The sequence below is a fragment of the Ctenopharyngodon idella genome, chromosome 18 (assembly GCF_019924925.1).
Source record: "Ctenopharyngodon idella isolate HZGC_01 chromosome 18, HZGC01, whole genome shotgun sequence".
NCBI lineage: Eukaryota > Metazoa > Chordata > Actinopteri > Cypriniformes > Xenocyprididae > Ctenopharyngodon > Ctenopharyngodon idella.
Genome location: NC_067237.1, coordinates 32,528,059 through 32,549,270, shown reverse-complemented (window position 1 = coordinate 32,549,270; position 21,212 = coordinate 32,528,059). Strand labels below are relative to the sequence as shown.

General features: G+C 34.2%; 1 protein-coding gene across 2 annotated transcripts in view; it reads right to left on the bottom strand.

Annotated features, from left to right (window-relative positions):
• LOC127499521 (F-BAR and double SH3 domains protein 2-like) overlaps positions 1 to 21,212 on the bottom strand; it is a 102,025-nt gene that overhangs the window by 2,798 nt on the left and 78,015 nt on the right. Inside the window, exons 11-20 of one of the 2 annotated variants that reach the window (XM_051869885.1) lie at positions 19,769 to 19,843; positions 16,156 to 16,272; positions 15,358 to 15,462; positions 11,803 to 11,964; positions 8,477 to 8,611; positions 6,265 to 6,348; positions 5,025 to 5,202; positions 3,861 to 4,081; positions 2,681 to 2,852; positions 2,481 to 2,572 (exon numbers count right to left, since the gene is read on the bottom strand). In XM_051869885.1, the coding sequence (XP_051725845.1) occupies positions 2,481 to 2,572; positions 2,681 to 2,852; positions 3,861 to 4,081; positions 5,025 to 5,202; positions 6,265 to 6,348; positions 8,477 to 8,611; positions 11,803 to 11,964; positions 15,358 to 15,462; positions 16,156 to 16,272; positions 19,769 to 19,843 (1,341 nt within the window). The remainder of the gene's footprint in view (positions 1 to 2,480; positions 2,573 to 2,680; positions 2,853 to 3,860; positions 4,082 to 5,024; positions 5,203 to 6,264; positions 6,349 to 8,476; positions 8,612 to 11,802; positions 11,965 to 15,357; positions 15,463 to 16,155; positions 16,273 to 19,768; positions 19,844 to 21,212) is intronic. The other variant, XM_051869886.1, reaches the window with a different exon arrangement.

The following is a 21,212-nucleotide window of genomic DNA, read 5'->3' as shown; positions in this document are numbered from 1 at the left end:
AAATCCTGTACTAACTAGAGCACTGCTTTTGTACGCTTGACTGAACTGTTTGCTCCTGTGTATTTCCTATTTTACTTCTTATACTGTTATAATGGCTATATTTTTTGGTATTGAGAAAGAGTCCATTAGTGATTTTGAATTCAGTGAAAATGATAGCGGCAAAGACTGTCTTTATGAGTGAGTCAGTCAGTCGCAAAAACTTTTATATTGAAATGGACTGAAACAAGGACATTGTTTTTACTTTAAACAACATCTTACGAGACGCAACTGACAAATGCATTGACTATGCACACTCCTAGTCAATGGGAGTGATGACAGCCTGATGTTAAAAGGAGAAAGACAAAGATATCGCTTTCCTCAGCGGACATTCAAACTGATTTTGTGATTATGAATGTAAGATTTTCTTGAAGAATATCAGCTAGATGCAGGTAATACACTCGCTCAGGTGATCTCTCTCTCTCTCTCATAATACTCTACATTTTACAGTGAGTTTCAATGAAGCGACTCAACGTTCCTTCATTACTAGTTCTAAAGTGACATTTTAGAATTAGTAACGGAGGCTTGGGATCGTCTGTTAAACTGTCAACTTGAGATTTGAATCTGTGGCGGAAGAAAGTAGTTTATTTATTATAACGGGTTTATGTGAAGGCTGTTTTAAGTTCACTTAAAGCTGCAATATGTAAAATTTTTGCAGTAAAATATCCCAAAACGACTAGGCCAGTGCCATTTATTTTGTTCAGTTGAGTACTTACAATATCCCAAATGTTTCAAACTATTTGTAAATCGTGAGAAAATTGCTATTTTAGCCAAGGCTCCGGGACGTGTGGTGAGTCGCCTGTCAATTGCGTCATATTCGTTACCCTCGGTTTCCGGTTTTATTTTGTAGAAACCATGGAAACAACAAAGACGCTTTAATATAATACATGTTTTAATAGACAAGGGAACAACTGTTTGGATACATTTATAGAGAGAAAACTAATTACTGTTATATAGCTCAACACGTTTAGTCTTATTGTTTAAATCTATTTTTTTTTTTATTTTTTGCGAGTACCATGCTTTACCATGCCTCAGAAAAAAAACACTTTTGTGAAGTAGCTAACATAGCATAATCAGATGCAGCTTTATTTTTAGTAACAGTAATACAGAATTTTCTCCATCATACAATACGTTTTTAAATTAACTGCATGCCATTTATCAACACAAGCCATCCAGCATTTATTAATATGATATTCTAAAATCGATCTCGCTTACTGCAGTGTGCAACAAGTGTCTCACAGCAGCCACCGAGCGACGCACAGAGTAATGTTATAACATCATTTTCAACACTCTCAAATGTATCTAATATGATAAACAGCACTGTGTTAATTCATACTCATGACCGGAAAAGCGGAAGCGACGTCGACGACTGTGGCATAATAAAAGTTCCGCTGCTCGCGAGGGGTGTGTTGCGTTCGTCTCTAATTATCAATCGCTCCAGCGGCCTCGTTCAGCTCCCACAACACTCGGTCCTGCTCTGCTTCATACTACAGTAACGTTAACAATCGCATCCATGAACATGATTTCTGCCCAAGTCCTATCCCGATTTATTTACACCGGCTGTGAGGTGAAGACCACATGTCCCAAGATTCTGCGCTCAAACTTCAAGCTACGCCTTTGTTTTGAATAGGCGTCCCCTAGAAAAACTACATAGTGCACCTTTAAGCCTTTTAAATGTTAAAAATGATGGCTTTCAATTATACTGTAACACTGAATGGCTATAATTACTCATTTAATTCCCAGAAATTGAGAACAAATCTATTTAATAGAGACATCAGTAGCAGTATTGGTATCGGTCATACTGGCCTTCATTCATAGTACTTAGTAAAAAGATGTCATTAAACAAATATTTAAAATACACTGTCTTTATGTTGTTTATACATTAATTTGGAGATTCAATGTGAAAATATGTATTACAATATAAAAATATATTACAAATTTTAATGTTAGGTGCGAAATTCACAATTAATTACAGAAAAATGTGCGATTAGTTGATTTTTTTTAATATAGTTTTTTTATTTACATTTTTTAATTTTCTTGATGAAAAATATAATTGGGTTTATTTGGGGGATGAAATATGGCCTGTATATGTTATTGTCAGGTTTAATGAGATTCACACAGATAATAATCTTTAAAACTCTATAACATTTTAAAAAATAAATACAATTTATAAAAAATATATATTTACATTTCTAAAATATATATTTCTCTGTACCTTAAAGCTCTAGTGACCAACATCTGAAACCAAAGTAATTCAGGAAAAAAAAAAAACTTTAAAAAATATATATTTTTCTAAAAGTAAGCAAAATCGTGCACATAACTGCTTAAAATGTAATATTTATTTACTAGATATGCTCTATGAGATATTAGATCAGAATGTTAATAAAACAAACATAAAAACAGATTTGAGACTAAGCAAATGTGTAGCACATTTGTTCACATACAGGTCTGAGTTTTCCAGGTCCGGATCCGTCTGGAGTGAGTCTCAGCGGCTGAGAGAAGCCTGGACTCTCTGGACTTAAGCTGGAATTGTGATCTAAACCAAATGTAAAACATTCTCAAATTAAAATCTTAACAGATATGAATAAACAGAGTAACACAAGAGGTTTCCTGACGACAGTAGCTGGGGTGACTAGTGTCTTACTATGAACAGCGGCTTTCTGTGGGATGGGCAGTTTGTGTTCTCCGTTGACAGATGGTGAGCGGGGCAGCGAGAGAGCGCTGCTGGTCTCCGGGCTCGTGTACGGACTGCAGGGCGGCTGGTCGTACAGTGGCAGAGGAGGAAGTGATGAATGAAGCCTTTGGCACGGGGACACCTGGGGAGGACAACACATGTTAGCTTGCTAAGCTAGCATATTCAAACCTTTTTATCCTTTCAGTGTCAGATATTTTTATTATACACTACCATTCAAAAGTTTGAGGTCAAAAGATTTTTTTTAATTAATACTTTTATTCAGCAAGGATGCATTAAATTGATCAAGTGTGACAGCAAAGTCATTTATAATGTTACAAAAGATTTATATTTCAAATAAATGCTGTTCTATTCATCAAAACAATCCTGTAATTTTTTTTTTTTTATCAATGGTTTCCACAAAAATATGTAGCAGCACCAGTGTTTTCAACATCAATAATAAGAAATGTTTCTTGAGCAGCAAATCAGAATATTAGAATGATTTCTGAAGGATCATGTGACACTGAAGACGGGAGTAATGATGCTGAAAATTCAGCTTTGACATCACAGGAATAAATTACATGTTCTAATATATTAAAATAGAAAAATAGTTAAAATTGTAATAATATTTCACAATATTAGCATTTTTACTGTATTTTTTATCAAATTGGTGAATATAAGAGACTTCTTTCAAAAACAAACAAAAAAATCTTACAAAGCCCAGACTTTTGAATGGTAGTGTACTGTGTTTTATTAAATTATATAAACCTCTGAATCATATAAACTTATAAACATATTCAGTAGTCAAAGTACACACATTTATGATTATATAGCTTAACATCATAATACAAAAACATCTGACTGGAAAATACTGCGATTGACTAATCAGAATCCCAGAGAGGCGTGTACTGAATTATATTCTGCTATATTATCCACATTAAAGTATAGTTTTATTATGACTGTATTCACATGATTAAGATAATGAGAAAGGCTTTGATCTGGCATGACCCCAGATAACAATGATTACAGGAAGGAAGTGTCCACGCCTGTAATTAACGCCAGGCCTCAGACATCAACCCACTCAGAAACACACAATAAGTATGGATGCAGAGTCTCAGTATGATCAGTATGGAGTGAGTTTTGGATGTCTTACCTGTGTGTCTGTTCCCCAGTGAGTGTCTCCATTTTCTGAGGCTGTCAGGTCCTCCACCAGCACGGAAGGAAAGACGCCCACTCGACCGTTAAACTCTCCCTCCCAGAAGCCGTCGTCCTCCTGGTTGTCCTTGTTGAGGATGCGGATGATGGCTCCCTCAGGGAATGACAGCTCGTCATCCGTCTGACCCTCGTAGTCATACATGGCCTTAACAAAACTCACTGGGAGAGACAAAGAAGAAAAGAAAGGAGTTATTAATAGGTGAGAAGACAGCTAGCTCTTTTGAAGAGTTCTTCTAAATGTGTCGGAGACATTTTGAAGGCACAAGCTCCCTAGTTAGGGACTGTATCCTTAAAAAAAGTACACTAATGTTCAAAAGTTTGAGGTTGGAGAGATTTTTAATGTTTTTGAAACAAGTCTCTTCTGCTCACCAAGGCTATATTTATTTGATTAAAAAAAAATACAGTAAAAACAGTAATATTGTGAAATATTACTAAATAAAATAGCTGTTTCTATTTGAATATATTTTAAAATGTAATTTATTGATGGATGCAAAGCTGAATTTTCAGCATCATTACTCCAGTCTTCAGTGTCACATGATCCTTCAGAGAAATCATTCTAATATGCTGATTTGCTGCTCAAGAAACATTTCTTATTATCAATGTAGAAAACTGCTGTGCTGCTTCATATTTTTGTGGAAACAGTGATTCATTACTTCAGGATTATTTGATGAACAGAAAGTTCTAAAGAACAGAATTTATTTGAAATTGAAATCTTTTGTAATAATATAAATGTCTTTACAGTCACTTTTGATGACAGCATCCTTGCTGAATAAAAGTACTATTTCTTACTGACCCCAAACTTTTGAACTGTAGTGTGTGTCTATTCTTAGACCTTATTTATTTTCAGTCTTGATATTCCCAAGTTCTCAGTGACTGTGAGAACCGACCATGTCCAAAAACACAACAAAACATGGCACCAAAGAACCGACCATGTCCAAAAAAAAAAAAAAAAAAAAAAAGGTAATACCATGGCACTTTTTATACATTTTTATTCATGAATAAAAAGGCCAGAATGAATATTTACATGCATTGTGACTCACATCATCACTCACACAAACCATCAGCATTCATCTGTGTCTGAGTGTGTGTGTGTTTGACTCACTGCTGCTGTCTCCGTTGAAGCTGCCTGATGCCAGCTCAGGCTCGGTGGAGTTGCTGGAAGAGTGTGAACGTGCGTCCAGAGCAGCGAGGGACTGGAGCATGCTCAGTACGCTGTTGGACGTGGGGAACTGCAGGTACTTCTCTGGAACGTAGCCCACATGGCCGGACTTATTCCGCGCCTGGAAGCAATGATTACATCGTTAAGCAGCAGTCATTTATGACTAGGGGCAAACAGAATCTGCAGAATTTAATCCTATTTTCTTCACTGATTTTGGTGTGAAAAATCTGGAATGGATCTAAACATTGTAATTTGTGTTAAAGATGGCATTAAATGAAAATTCACCCTATATTTATATTTATATAATTGTGAACAATTCATCCATGCATAGTGTTGTCAAAAGTACCAACTTTGATACCAAGTCGGTACTGAAATTTAAAAAAATGTGATGCTTTAAGCACAGTTGAGCGGATTCATAAACACCTCTGATTGACCATTGTGTTGACGCGCTCATCAAATATGTCTGTGATTGGCTACAATGATCAACACTTCAAAAACATGTTGTAAATAGACATCAATGATGCTCTTCACCGAGCGCTTACACAGATACACACGGGAATGTTGATCATTGTAGCCAATCACAGACATATATGTTGAGCATGTGAACACAATGGCCAATCAAAGGTGTTTACGAATCTGCTCAACAGTGCTCAAAGCGTCACATTTTTTAAATTTTAAAATTTCAGTATCAACTTGGTATCGAAGTTGGTACTTTTGACATAAAGCATCTGCAAAATGATTAAATGTAAAATGCAACCTACATAATTTTCTTCTTTGATAATCCGTTACATACATCACAATATGGAAAAAAGATGTTACTTTGGTTTCATTATGACTTTAAATATAGAGCTAAAAGAATAATCAAATTATTCATAATACACTAAACCAAAAATGTAATAATCAAACTCATAAACAGACCCACGTGGAATCTGCACTCACCCAGAGCTCAGCAGAAAGATTTCCACAGAATTCAAACAACCGTCATTCAAAGAGCTGGCGTGTAAAACTTTCAGAATAACAGTTGTTAGAATTCTGTGGAAATCTTGTCTTGAGATCTAAAACGCAAACATTATTTTATTCTGTACATCTTCTAGAATTGCAGTCATATTGATTTTTTGACAAAAAAATACACTTCAGCAGGTGGTGTAAAACTGCTAAAATAACCAAGGTATGATTGGTTCACCTTCACCCAGTCCTCCATGTCCCCATCTTCTATAACCTCCAACATCTCATGCTCATCGATCGTTAGTTCATCAGGCTGAGAGGCCTGGGAGAAAGAGACAGAAAAAAAAAAAAAGACTATTGAGCAATACAAGGCCAATTGTGCAGGTTAATATTTTTCCAGAAACCAGCAGACATTTTTAGCAGTTTCACAGACACAACCTTTACAAACATGAGAATAATCCTGGAAGAGAGTAAAATGCAGGGACGATACCGTCTTCCCCATTTTTTGGAAGATAAATATTATATTTTTAAAATATTTATTTTGTTTGGCTGCAGTATTAAGGAAATTGTAGCATGCATTATAAAATGACAGCCTGAAGACTGTAGCCTGATGGCTGCATTGAAGTATAAATGTGCAATCGATAAACTGCAGCCCACTATGACTACCAATTACTGACCAACGTCTGCATTTCAGCAGATCAGTTAGGACATCATGTTATGTGAATGCCACATAACATAATTAATATTCATGAGCCAAGCTGCTGAGCACGTAAACTCCCTGAGGAGAAAATATCTGAACAACAGAGCTGTCATCTTTGACTAATGTTATTGCTAAGCTCATGTTGCTAAATACTTTGAAAATTGAATAGCTTTTAGTTGTTAGTACAATAAACAGAATGGGGACAGGCATTTGAGACTAATTTCAAACAGTGTCGTGTGTGACAACAAAAATCAATGCTATAAATCAAATTTAATGAACGCCAGAGTGACTGACATTTCTTGGAAGTTTGATTTTCAGATGATATCATATGTGCAAAATAGGTATTTTAAACAACTTTGATGGGATTTATTACATGTTACTTTAGTATTATTAAAATACTATTATAGCATTTATTAATGTTTTTGCATTTAACTTTTATTTTTATATTTTTAGTTTTCATTTTAGTTTAAGTTTTGGTTATTTTGATATGTGCTTCTGTCACTTATATCAATATTTTTTTTTAAATAGTTCTATTTAGCTTTTATTTCAGATTTAGTAATTTTAGTACTTCAACTTCAAGTTATGTTGTTAGTTGCAAAGGAAACATTTCTGATTTTCATTTAAGTTTTTCATCTAATATCTATATTTTATTCTATTTCAGCTTTATTTCCATAAAAAATAATAATAAATTAAATAGTTTTAGTTAACAACACCTGTTCCCACACATTTGACTGTTCCTCAGCCCAATTAAATGTGTTTTTAAATAAATAAAGTTAATTTATACATTTTATATTTAATTTAATAAATGCAAAAAGTGAGAACAAGATTATTATTATTATTATTTTATTTTTATTTATTTTTTAAATAAGAGCTATTATAGAAGTGCTTTTGTTTATGGTTGCAAATTAGTTAAGTGCTTGTGGAAGAGATGTGTCTATTTATTATAAATAAATTAATTTTTACAAGCAGGTTTACTTATTTAAATATTTATAATTCATCAATACAAATTTATGTAAAATTTACAACGTATAATTTATAATAAATAAAAAACACCTATTTAAAATCCATTTATTTGGTTTTTATGTATATAATACATTATATTTAAAATTAAATTAATACATTATAAACATTTATTATACATGAATATTTATAATATATTAAAATAATTTTATGTAGAATTTATTATAAATAAGAAACACCTATTTAAAACCTATTTATTTGGTTTTATTTTAAATAAAATTATATTAATATATTATATATATTTATTATACATAAACAAATATAGTCAAACCAAAAATTATTCAGTCACTAGATATAATTTTTTTTACTAATGGGTGCAGGACACTATAGTTCATTTGTGTAAGTGAGGATAGCAAAATAAAGTAAACTGTGACATATTATACCCAAAAAATCTTCATACAGTGGACTACCAGTAAAATTGATAAAAATTTGGGACCAAAAATTATTCAGACACTTTGACCATGTTTTGTGTTATCTGACATAATTAAGATTATTTTTTTCTGACACAGTTTAACTCTGAGATCTTGTCATATTTTATTACCATTTTTTAAACTATACTGAATAAACTGTAATAATGAATGAAATGTTCAAGGTGTCTGAATAAATTTTGGTTTGACTATTTATGATTCACTAAGTTTAAGTTATTCATCTAATATTTTATTTTAGATTTATTTCAATTAACAAAAACAATTTCTAACAGTTATAGTAAGTGCGTGTTGGCATCTCTTACCTTGTACGAGTAGAGCACCTTGCAGGTGAGCGGGTAGTTCCTCAGGGTTCCTGAAGGACTTGAGCTGCTGTCGTCGTACGTCTCCATGTTCTCTTCTAATTCTTCTCCTTCCTCTCTGTCCAAATCCACTGTGGTCTACAGAAATATGACAATGAGTGTCACTACTCTGACAAACACCAAGGCTCACTTGTTGATTCAATATCATTCAATAACCTTTAAAAAGTTAGCCTGAGGCTTTTTTATGTGGGTTAACATACAACTGCACAGAACAAACAGCTCAAAAGACCAGTGTTCCAGAGGTGTGGACTCTACCGCCCACCAATCTCATTGGTCTTGTGGGGATCAGGTGACCATTTTCCCCAAGAGACAAAACGTGGCAACAGAAGAATAAAATCATCAACAAAGGACACAGGTATTGAACACTCATACCTCAAAGGTTTTCAATGTGTCTCTCACATTACCAGCTTTAACTGGTTACAATACAGGTTGAAAACTGATCCCAAGTCCGTCAGTGAAAGTCAAGAGAACTTTCAGTGGGAGCCTGAATCATGAGGCCAGACGAGGTCATTGTAATCTGTAACCTGTGATATGGTGGGCGGTGACTGATCTATAGGCCACACCCAAGGCTGACATAAAACAGCTTGTGATGAGGTAATACAGATGAGAATGAAACGCCTGAGTGTGAGAAAACACTTTGAGGTCACTGTTATCTTAACCCTATAAAGCCTACTGTATCATATTTGATAGGCCTCTAACTTATTAACATGATCAAAACCTTGCATAACTTGTTGCACGTCTGATTGATATTTACACTTCTTTCTCCAATAAAAACCTTTTAGTGTGAATGTCCACCTTAGGTTTAAGGTTTACCTTATTATCCATACATCATACATCTAGAAAAATCATGTTCAAATGTGTGTATCAAATATGATCCATCAGGCTTTTGAGGAACGTTTATTTTTCCATCTCTCAATCATCATTGTATTGCATTGTATTATATGTTTTGTCCCCAAAATAAAATCTACAGAGCTTTGATTATTATATATATGTGAGGCTTTACAGGGTTAAAGCCTCATTTTTATACAGACATGTAAACTAACCATAATGACTTTCTCTTATCATTTCATTTATGCTTTTTCATCTGCTCTCCTTCTCTCATCCTAAATTATCATTGTATGAAAAGAAACAAACAGCAGAACAGAGGTCAGCAGAAGTGTGGTTCAGTTTAGTCCAGTTTTACCAAACTCTGCTGCTCTCTTTTGGCCTCCTATTGTCTTTAAATCTCTCTCTCTGTGTGTGTGTTTGTGTGTGCTGTGAGCTGAATAAGTATTAAACTAAGGTTGGGCGATATGGCAAAAAATATGATCACAATATATTTTTTCCATATTGATCAATATCAATACTACCTTTTTTTGTTGACAATTTCCTCAGCTTTGGAGGGAAACAAGTTTGGTTTCGCTTTTGTTTTCCTCGCCGACTCCCTGTAGAACGACTGGCTGTTGCGTTTATTTTTGCTCTGACTGGTAGGGTAATCCATATTAAGTAAAAATGTCCAGAGCTTATTGTAGTTATCGACATACATTTTATCACAATCTCATTATAATATCGTTTATCGCCCAGCCCTATATTAAACCACAGTCAGAGGTCAATCTGTCTACACTGTGGGCTAAACTCTGGCACATTATTTAAACTTCTGCTGTCTTACCTAAAATCACTCAATCTTTACTATTACCTTGATGCACCATGCTACACTTGTGCTTTATTGTAATACTACTCTATAAGCTATTTATATATTTATAAATCGGTTAGTTCCTGCTCTTGATTCTGATTGGTCAATAGCTGTGTTTTATTCATGATAAAACACGGCTATGACCGCTTCACCCAATGGTTCTGTGTATCACTACACAACACCCAGGGCAACCACTCTTAGACTGGATGTTCTCAATTTATATTGTTCATTGAAGCTTACTGTATTATGTAGAAGAGTATTGTGAGAAAGAGATAGAGTGAGCGAGTTTATTACCTGCATTCAGATTTTGCATTTTCCTTCAGGTCAGTCCTATGTTCATAATAAAAAATCTGTTTAAATGTCCGATGTATTATCTTGTCCTTTTAACAGTTAAGGGGTTTTCCCGTGACTGACAGCACTAGTCAAAGCATTTGTTAGTCTTGTTCCGTGTTCACAAAAATTCTGTCTTTTCAATGTAAAAGTTTTCAATGCTGACTGACACACTCATAAAGACAGTCTTTGCCACCATCTAATGGCGTAATAATGTAACTTCTGTTGCTGTTCACGGTCAGGGACTATTTTTTCCGGCAGAAGGAAGGCTTTTGGTGAAAGTTTACTTCATGAAAGTTGCATTGTTACATATTTTTGGCTTTAATATTTGTATTGTGTGGTAACCATTTTATAAAAGCAGTAAGGTACTCGAGGCTAGTGCTGTTTCGTGAATAAGTCACGGCTGAAGGGCGTTGTAAGGCAAGTCGCGAAGCGGAGTGCCTGCGATACAGCACAGTACCTTACGATACAGCACAGCCTCTCGTACCTTATTGCTTACACACACACACATATACACACATATATATATATATATTTTGTTTTTTTTTTGTTAATATATATTGATATATATATATATATATATATATAAAAAAACAGCTGTCCACATCTCTCCAACCACTGTCTCATCTATATTTGTACGATTCATGATTCTGTGCAAATCAGTGCAAAAACCACCGCAAGATATTCCTCCATCTTGTTTGCATCTCTTCTGCACTTGTGTGTGTGAATAACAAGCAAGGGATGTGAATGTATGTAAAGTGTGTACCAAAATATCAAACGGCATGTGCTCAAATGTGCTATAGACTTGTACTTGTGTGTACTTGGCATAAACAACACTATTCTACCAAGAGCTTATAACGCCCTGTCACATCTTCTAATGCCTAGGGATTTGTTCTCTCTTTTGCTGTGATAACACAGACACTGTGTCTTGTATCTGTTGAGTTCAGGGGAATGTAGGTGAGGTTTTGCTCCTGTGATCAACATTATTTCTTTCTGACTGACGGAGATGCCGTGCTAAACTGTTTGTTTAGGAGGGTCTGAATACAATGACGCTGACAGAATCAGGAAGGGCCGGGTCGGGGAGGTTGGCACGGCTCTGAACTAACTACAAACCGCTGAGCACCAGGGGTGTCATTCATAACAGGGATGTTGTAAAGCCACAACTTCCATAACTTCCATAACTTTCAATGGAAAACTGATCAACACAGGTGAGAAAATCTGAATGTCAAACCATTTCATAGGGACTTTTGATAAAGAGGGTGCTCACCGAGAGAGAGAGGTCATGGGTAGTTAGGGTGGGTAGCGACGCCCAGCGCTCGTTCTCCAGCTCTTCCATCACCTGGTTCATGGCGCTCTTCAACCACGTATCCACAGAAACGCCCACCTGCCGCAGAAGGTCCAAACGTGCTTCTGCTTTCAGCTTTATCGTCTGAAAAAGACAAAGAGAGAAAGATAGATAAATTGTCCTGTTTATACAACTGCTTACATATACTGTAGTATTCAAGCAGAATCACTATTTGATTAGTGTGGTTCAGTTCAGTCCAGTGTTGTTATTGTTAATAAATTAAAAGTTATCTGAAATTAAATTTAACATTACATATAAATATTAGATGAAAAACTTAAACTGAAATAAATGATTTATTTACTAAAATAAATTAAAGTACTAAAATTACTAAAACTAACACTGAAATAAAAAATAAAGCTAAATAGAAATATAAAAAACTAATAAAAATGACAAAAGTACATAAAATAACTTAAAAAAATTATAATAAAAAAGATAATTAAAAAAAATGATAGTTAGATTGTCCTGTTTATACAACATCTTAAATATATACTGTACTGTAGTATTCAAGCAGCTACTTATGAATGAATTGTTAACTCTTAAAATCATTTTTGTAAACTGAAAAAGCTGAAGTAACAAAATATAAATATTAGATGAAAAACAAATGAAAATTAGAAATTTTACTTTGACAATTGAAATAATTATGTTAAAGTACTGAAATTACTAAAAAGTGAAATAGAAATAAAGCTAAACAAATATTAAAAATAAAACAAATTACAGAAGCACAAACTAAAACTAAACAAACTAAAATTAAACTTTTATTTAATTAAAATTAAAAAGAAAATTTTAAAAAGATAGATAGATATAGATAGAATATAAAATATAAATATTAGATAAAAATTAATATTAATATTTTTTTTTATTTTTTTTATTAGTATTATTAATATTAATATTAATATTAGATAAAAAAAGAAGAGAAATGTTGCTTTGGCAGCTAACTGAAATGAAATAAGTTAAAAAACAACAATTACTAAAACTAAAATGAATAAAAATAAAGCTAAATAGAATATTTAAAGAAATAAAAATGACAAAGACACTACAATTACTAAAACTTTAAACTAAAATGAAAACTGCAAATATAAAAATAACAGTGAATTCAAAATATTAATTATTATAATAATGTATAATATTATAATAGTATCTAAATAATACAAAGGTTCACAATAAATAAAATAAGGTTCAGTCCAAACTCACTCAAAATTTAATTCTGGGTCCTGAAAATGTAAGGGTGTGAGATTGATTATTAATAGTGGCTGTCACATGAATTAATATAACTTTAAAACAATACTGGCAGCCGTGTATTCTACTGTTGTGTGAGAGTGGTCTTGGAAAGCATAAAAAGCTGCATTTTAAAAAAGACAAGATAGTGTCAGACAGAACTGCTGGGAGTGCGAATGTCCGTCACTGAAGCTCGATATCTCAACACAGGCTCTCAGAAGTGAATGTCTAGGGTAGTTCTCCTCATTAGACAGGTGAGCCATCTGATCTCAGAGGAGCGTACAGCTGTCCATGCTCTTCAGCATTTCTCATTATTAGGCAAAGATGCAAATTAACTTTCTAAAGACTCATCAGTTTCAATTTACAGATGACAAACAGCTTTTGGAAGCTGCTTCGGAGTGGTAACATTACATACGACTTTCATTTCCATGTAATTCTGAGGGGACAAACATTTTCAAAGGAAATAATTAAAGTGCAATTATACTTTTAATATTTGTTAATGAGTAAACACAGACTCCTCTGGCACATTGCCTGCTGCCAAATAACATTTTTAAATGTTAACATTTCCAAATTTAACTTTATGTTTCATTCCTTATTCTCTTTGTTGCGTTGTTGGTGCTTGTCCATTAGTTCTTAATGGGGTTATTAAATATTTAATGGTCTGTAAGAACTAATGGAGAAATTAGATAATTTGGCTTCAGTTGCTCTGAGTTCAAGAGGAAAACAAATCTACTACATTTAGACTATTAAATTACAATCTTACTGTGATGAATTGGTCTCATGCAAAAATATAAATTCTGTCATTATTTACTCACTCTCATATTGTTCCAAACCCATATGACTTTCTAATGTGGAATTTGAACTTATGCATATTTAAATTTGGTGGGATTTTATCAGTTACAAGACACGTAAGGACCAATTTCTTGGCTGTCAAACAGGGCCGTAACCACCATAGACATTGAGGGGGACAATTCTCCCCAATAATTAGAAATGGCCAAATTGCCCCCCTTGATATTTAATATTCTTTTGATGCTGCTCTGCTGTACTCCATTACGCACTACTCTGTTTGTTGTTAGGATGACAAAAAAATGTTTAAATGTTACATTTTCAGGCTGTATACCATCAGCGGTTTAACAGCGCTCGTCAATGTCAAAATGATTGAGATGGCCAATCATATCAAAGAAGGCAGGCCTTATGTCACAGAAGACAAGCACGAATTCCAACGCTTTCGTTTTAGCAGTGAAGAAGTGCATCGCATGATGTAAGTAGCTAAATATTTGATATTTAAACTGTTTTATGATAGAAATGTTCAGTGACCGACAGTAATATTCTGTGATGCAAACTACTCAACATACATTTTTTATAAAATTTCACCATTTTGAATTGAATTTCTTTTTCTTTACTTCCTTAAATCCTTTTTAATCTTTTAATTATTTAATTTAATTACTTAATTTTAATTCATAATTTTCAGTGATTAGTAAATACAATTTCAAGCTATTGTATGACAATTTAACGGTTCATTTATTGACTGTTTTTGAGTTTGACATCTCTAGGTCATCCATGCTGACAGTACATGGAAAAGACATTTCTTCGTTAAGGAATAAAGAAATCATTTGGGTTTAGAGCCACACGAGAGTGATTATGACACAATTATCATTTTCAGGTGAACTATTGCTTTAACATATAACAGAGGTCACAGGCAGGGCCAGCAGAGGGCGCCACGGCTGCTAGAAGAGACGTGTAAGGACACGGCAGGACATCTTAGAGGAGAAGACACATCGATCAGACAAAGAGACTGACAGCCTGTCTCTGAACAGATCGATAGAGAGAGAGAGAAAATGCATCTCTGTCTGGAAAGGGAAATGCATTCATTACAGAGAGCAGGAGATGCTTGGGATATTACTACTATGTAGGCCTACTTCTGCCTTGTTTTTCTCTAATCTGCCCTTTCATAAATACAAATGAAATGCTACTTAAATAAACGCACTACACAAAACTATTCAGTGTAAACATACAAGTGTTTACAAGTTAACAGAGACGGATGCTGTCAAGCCACAAAAACTATATAACGTAATGCATTATAAGTCTTCTGAAGTGAAATGATAGCTTTGTGTGAGGATATGCTCCCCAGTACGCTCTTTTACTGTAGAGCAAAAGTAGTGTAAACTTCTCCTTTTCTGTTACTCGGAAGAAAACACGCCCTACGTATTTCAGAATGTCACAAATGTGAGCAAATGGTGACAGACATGCAGCACGCATCACCTCTGCTTTGCGGATGTTCTCCTTGGCCTCCTCTATTCGGAATTCCAGCTCGATCCGGCTCTGTTCCGTGGGCGGAGTCCCGAGTGTCTCACATTCCTCTAGAGCCTGCCATAAAAACAAATTACCGTTAATCAGCTCAATTCAATTGGCAAGCAACTAACTTAAGAGAGGAAAAAAAAACCCATGGCATCAGGTCACATTTCCTGCCACTAATCAGACAAGATACAAACACAACATTCAACAGAACAATTAGTCGTAGTATCTGTTCTACCCCTTTTATTTCATGATATTGCAATACAAATAATATATAATATTGTATAGCAATATATTTTTACTGTAGATACTATAAAAATACAGTATATACAGTAATTAACGATCACTAATGAGAATAATGCGAATTACAAAAAAAATAAAATAAAAACTTAAATGTAAAATGTCCAGAATTTGGGGCTGGACTTACTAAATTGTCATGAAAATAAAATAAAATAAATAAAATAATAATAAAAATAATAAAAGAGTCTAAGGGTTCATTTAATTTTTTGTTTTATTTTTGTGGATTCATGTGATATGGACATGATCATGAAACAGTAAGTTTTATGTCTCAGTCATTTGCAATTTAATTATTAGTTTACATCTCAACAGAATTTGTAATAGATTTTTACAAGATTCACCGCTTACAGAAGATGTTCAAGTGTGTGTGTGTGTGTGTGTGTGTGTGTGTGTGTGTGTGTGTGTGTGTGCGTGTGCTTTGTAATAGATGTTGTTTTCGAGTATGAATGTGCAACCAGGGGCTCTTACCCGTTTGTAATGGATGATGTTTTTGTGTTCGCGGGCCACACGTGTGGCCCATTTCCTTGCCTCTTTGTTGAGACTGTGTTCCTCAGTGGTTCCCGTCTCTGATTCCAGCTGTCGACTCTGAAACACACGCACAAAGAACTGGTTAACGCAGCAACACACACCTGTCGGAATCACAGGTTTGAGATCAGAGCGGTAATAGTGAACTCATGACATTCATAATTAAAAACAAAAAGCACAGATCCAGGAACAGTGTTAAAACATTTCACCATCTCTGATATCAGATATGAAGCACAATAAATCAATCAATCAACTCAAGTCCAAATGTTTAGTGGGAGATGATGTTAACAAACGTAAGGTCTGAAGATAAAAGAAAAAGAGATGCTTGATTCTTCAATCTAAGGATAAGAGATGCTACATAATTGATTTTTTAGGAGGCGAGTTGAGGCTTTTTGCGGAACATGTCCATGTACAGTACAAATCTAATACACTCATATATCATTTAGTTGGTTACAAAGTCTTCTCAAATCTCAAGTCTGTCTCTATTATTCCTCAATCACAGCATTATTCCAGCTGTCATCCACTAATTGTCCGTCTCTCCCAAGCATCCGTTTATCTCTGAGCTTAAACACCTGAAAACAATATAACCCGAGGTCTCCAATGAGACAGTGAAGAGTCAACAGGAATCTTCACTGATTTAATATAAGTTTCTTAGTTTCTGCAGCCTTGGTGTATTTTTTTTATTTTACTTTTTAACGGTAGCGCACGCTATAGGAAAGAAAAACTAATTGTCTTTATAATCTTTCATCAAATGTAATAACTTTCTCCATCTCTGAAATAGCTGTCATATTCTACCCCTGATATAAGAAACATCACATGCAAACAACATGAAGCTTCAGCTGGTTTAGAATCATAAGGTACGAGTGCTGTATATTGACCCTATCTGGCAGAATTGCTGAAGTTGCTTCCTTGCATTTGTGAATATTTAAGTCTGACAGCACACTGATCAATATAAATTCAATCAGAGCACTTTAACACAAGCATCTTCACCCGATACTGCCACATCAATCTGATGTCAACACTAGTCACGGCTGACAAAAGAGTTTCTTGAAAGGGAAAAAAAAATGCATCTAAACATCACTCTCCCGTTGAGATGTTTTTTTTTATTTATTTTTTTACACGTCTTCCTGTTTTTCCTCTCCGCATGACCTTAAGCAGATGTGGTGTATGTGTTTGAGGCACGCTGGGTTGCCCGAGTCTGCTGGGAAGCATGACAGTCTGCAGGGGCTCCATCTGGATCAGAACCGCTCGCAAAGGCCTAATCAATCCCATGTGCCTCTGCTTCAAACTCACAGACAGATGCTGTCTGGGAGAGCGTGATGGAATGCGTGGGTCTTTGACGCTTTCTGCATGTCTATATAATGGAAAATACTGTGTCTGTGTATATGTTTGCACTGTTGATCAATCCTAGCGACTGTCTCTGAGAGTATTAGATGTGTCAGGGGCTTTCAACAGCTGACACTCTTTGGATTTGACAAGCAAAATAGAGCGTTATAGTGTAAAAGCCACTTTTGTAGCATTTTTTACCTTAAGTCTACCCATATTTTACTCAAAGTTGCTAAGGACTGAAGCTACATTATCCTGCTAAACACAAATAAACAAACAGGTAAGAAACACTGATTTGAATTAAAATATTTAAGAAAATTGTCAACAGAAATGCAAGACGCTTCAATTACCATAGTCTGATGCCTGAGACAACAATCATACAGTTTAGCGTCATTATACAATAATATCTTCAATCAGAAAACACAGATTGACCAATCAGAATCAAGTGTTCCAGTGATGCATAGTACATCAGTACATCTTATTCTAAAGGTGAAGTGTGTAAATGAACCCGAGCTTCTTGAAGCTTAAACAGTATCACAGCACTTGCAAATCCAAGGTGATGGGATTAATTACTGTAGAAAGCATGAACTGAATGCGAAAATTATGGAAGCTTTTTTCCGCCACTGAATAAAAAAAGAAAAAAAAGGTAATTGAGACTTTATCTCACCATTCTGACTTTTTTCCTCACAATTGCGAGTTGCAAGTCAGAATTGTGAGATATAAACTAACAATTGCGAGTTATAAAGTCAGAATTGTGAGATATAAACTAACAATTGCGAGTTATAAAGTCAGAATTGTGAGATATAAACTAACAATTGCGAGTTATAAAGTCAGAATTGTGAGATATAAACTAACAATTGACCCTTCGCAAAGACCCGCCCCCTTAGTTACTGTTGCTTTGTCCGACAAGCCATGGCGCTGTCACGCCACACAGAGTGAAAAATACATCGTGGAGCAAAGAGGACACTGACAACACGTTGACAGACAAGACAGAGGCAGGTTACTTATGACATTAAACAAAGTCCCAGCTTTCAAATTGTGTGTTTTTTTTTTTTTAAGAAATTAGAACAATAAAAATTTGTCGTGACAGATTGCCGTAGCGCCTCAGCTCAAGTGGTTCGTGAACCGATCATCTCTTCCTACTAGTTCATTTATAGCATCAAATAAACATGAATGAACATGAGAAGGAATGTTGTTTCAAATGCGTTGTTTTCAAGTTCAAGTCCACCGAGGTTAATCTTCTAACTCCTGACTGCTTTGTCAGACAAAATGGCGGATTCGGCGTTATGATTGGTTAGATCGCTTGTCAATCAAACTCCCGGCGAAAGGTCAATTGTGAGTTATAAAGTCAGAATTGCGAGACATAAACTCGCTGTTGCTAGAAACAAAAGTCTTAATTGTGAGTTTATATCTCGCAATTCTGACTTTATTTCTCGCAATTGTGAGTTTATATTTATAAAAAGTTGCAATTACCCTTTTTATATCTGTATTCATTGGCGGAAACAAGCTTCCATAATAAATACCTCAGATATAATATAAGTATAAATAACTATTAATATTTATTTATTACTATTAACTAATATATAATATTAATTAATACATATTAACAATGAATTTCTATAAAGCTGCTTTGAAAAAGTACTGTGAAAAGCAATTAATTTTACTATATATATATATAGTAATACATACATACATGCACACACACACTCATACTATTAATATTTATTAATATCAACTAATACATGTTATTAATGCATGTAAATTACATATATTCATATATTGAAACTATGTGTATTGCAAAAAGCCCTAACCTTAACACTTAAAAAAAAAAAATTTCAAACTCTCCTCTGATCTGCTATTGGTCAGACAAACAGATACTCCTGCCCTAAAGTAAAACCACTGGTTGAGCCAATATTGTTTTTTCACACCCACTCAGGCAACTTAAATTAATAGACTACCATTCTGTTTGGTGCTGCCAGCGGTGCGCAAAAAAAAAAAAAAAAAAAAAAAAAAAAAAAAACACACTTCACCTTTAAAAGGAATAAAGAAAATCTTATTTTCAATGATTCAGCGATTTTCCCCCTTAAATGTGTCCTCACAGCGAGTTTAACAAACACACAGGTGCACAGGCTGATGTCAACATGCAAGCAACAACAACAACAACAGGTTGATGATGGCTGCAGGAGACTGATGCATGATGGGAAATCAAGTCCAACAGACTGTGTGGTACCTGCGCCAGAGTCATTCTCATCACACTGACCGCCGATGGCTCAATGTCCACCAACTGCTGCACGGAACTCAGAGTCTGAGCCAGAGAGGAGGGAAAGATGGGTGCACACGCACACACACACACACACACGCACGCACGCACGCACGCACATCACACGCGTGCATGGTGGGGTTAAGAGAGGGTTAGAAACAGACTGTTAGAGGACAGGAAATCTAGAACAGGGTTAGAAACAGCAAAGCAGTCAGAGAGATGATCCGAGATGAAAAAGTTAACAAACACGATACTGAACTACAGGAAGATGATGTAAAGAAGAGAGAGAGAAAGATAAAGAGAGAGCAGATGCTTTGGTAATACAATCTTCGTTGTGGGGTGTTTTTGTTAATGATTAAACAGATTGATTAATTGTTAATAATTAAAATGATTGAGCTTATTTATGGTCAATTAATCAATATTGTTCTGTGGTTCGCAATCATTCCAGCAGTTAGAGGGTGAAAAAAACATCTTTAAAGGAATCTGAATCTAAAACGTGATAATTTGTCATATTAATATATTAAGTCGAAATAAAGTAATAAAGAGAAACTGCTGTATATGTACTTTCTATGAACTTTTTTTTTTTTTTTTTTTTTTACCAATAATGAAGATAAACTCAAATTAACATTATACTAAACATCAATGCATTACCATTCCAATACTCTAATTACTTCATAAAGATACTGTATATAAATTATAGTAAAAAAATAACAACAAAAAACAGGATCAACTGATAATTAATTTATTTAAATCGATGAATTTTAATTTTAACAGTTAAGAAAATTCTATAACTAAAATTAATTTTTAAATAATTTTTGTAAAATAAATAATAATTACACAATATGCTAATTAACTAATAATGCTAATAATGAATCTATTCAAACCTGATAATTCATCAAATCAATTGCAAAAAAAAAAATTACATATCAACATTCGCTGAGAAAAGCCCCCAAAATTGCACAAACATTATGCCAGACATGTAAATAATTGAAAAGATATTATAAAAAGTGGTTTTAGAAGTCAATATATTTTATTTTCATATAACTGAAAAGAGACTGTTGTAGATTTATTTAACTGGGACGACTTGCACAAGCACGATTCCCATTTAGAAGGTTCTTTCAAGCTTAAATTACAGATAAGATAATTAATTATTACAACATTTATAGCATGGTTCAGTGGGCACATGTTAAATTGTCATCAAGTTATGTCATTTACAGTAAGCACTGAAAACTGAAACTTTAGTTTGAAATAAGATAAAATAATACAGACAGATATAATGAGGAACGCTATGGTTGAAATAAAAATGCTAAAGAGTAAAAAGGAGTTCAAAACGGCTAAACATCAGTCCCACTCAAGCAGAACTGTAGCATAACGAGAGAAACGTTCACAAAAATGAGTTGTGATTAAAGCTCGA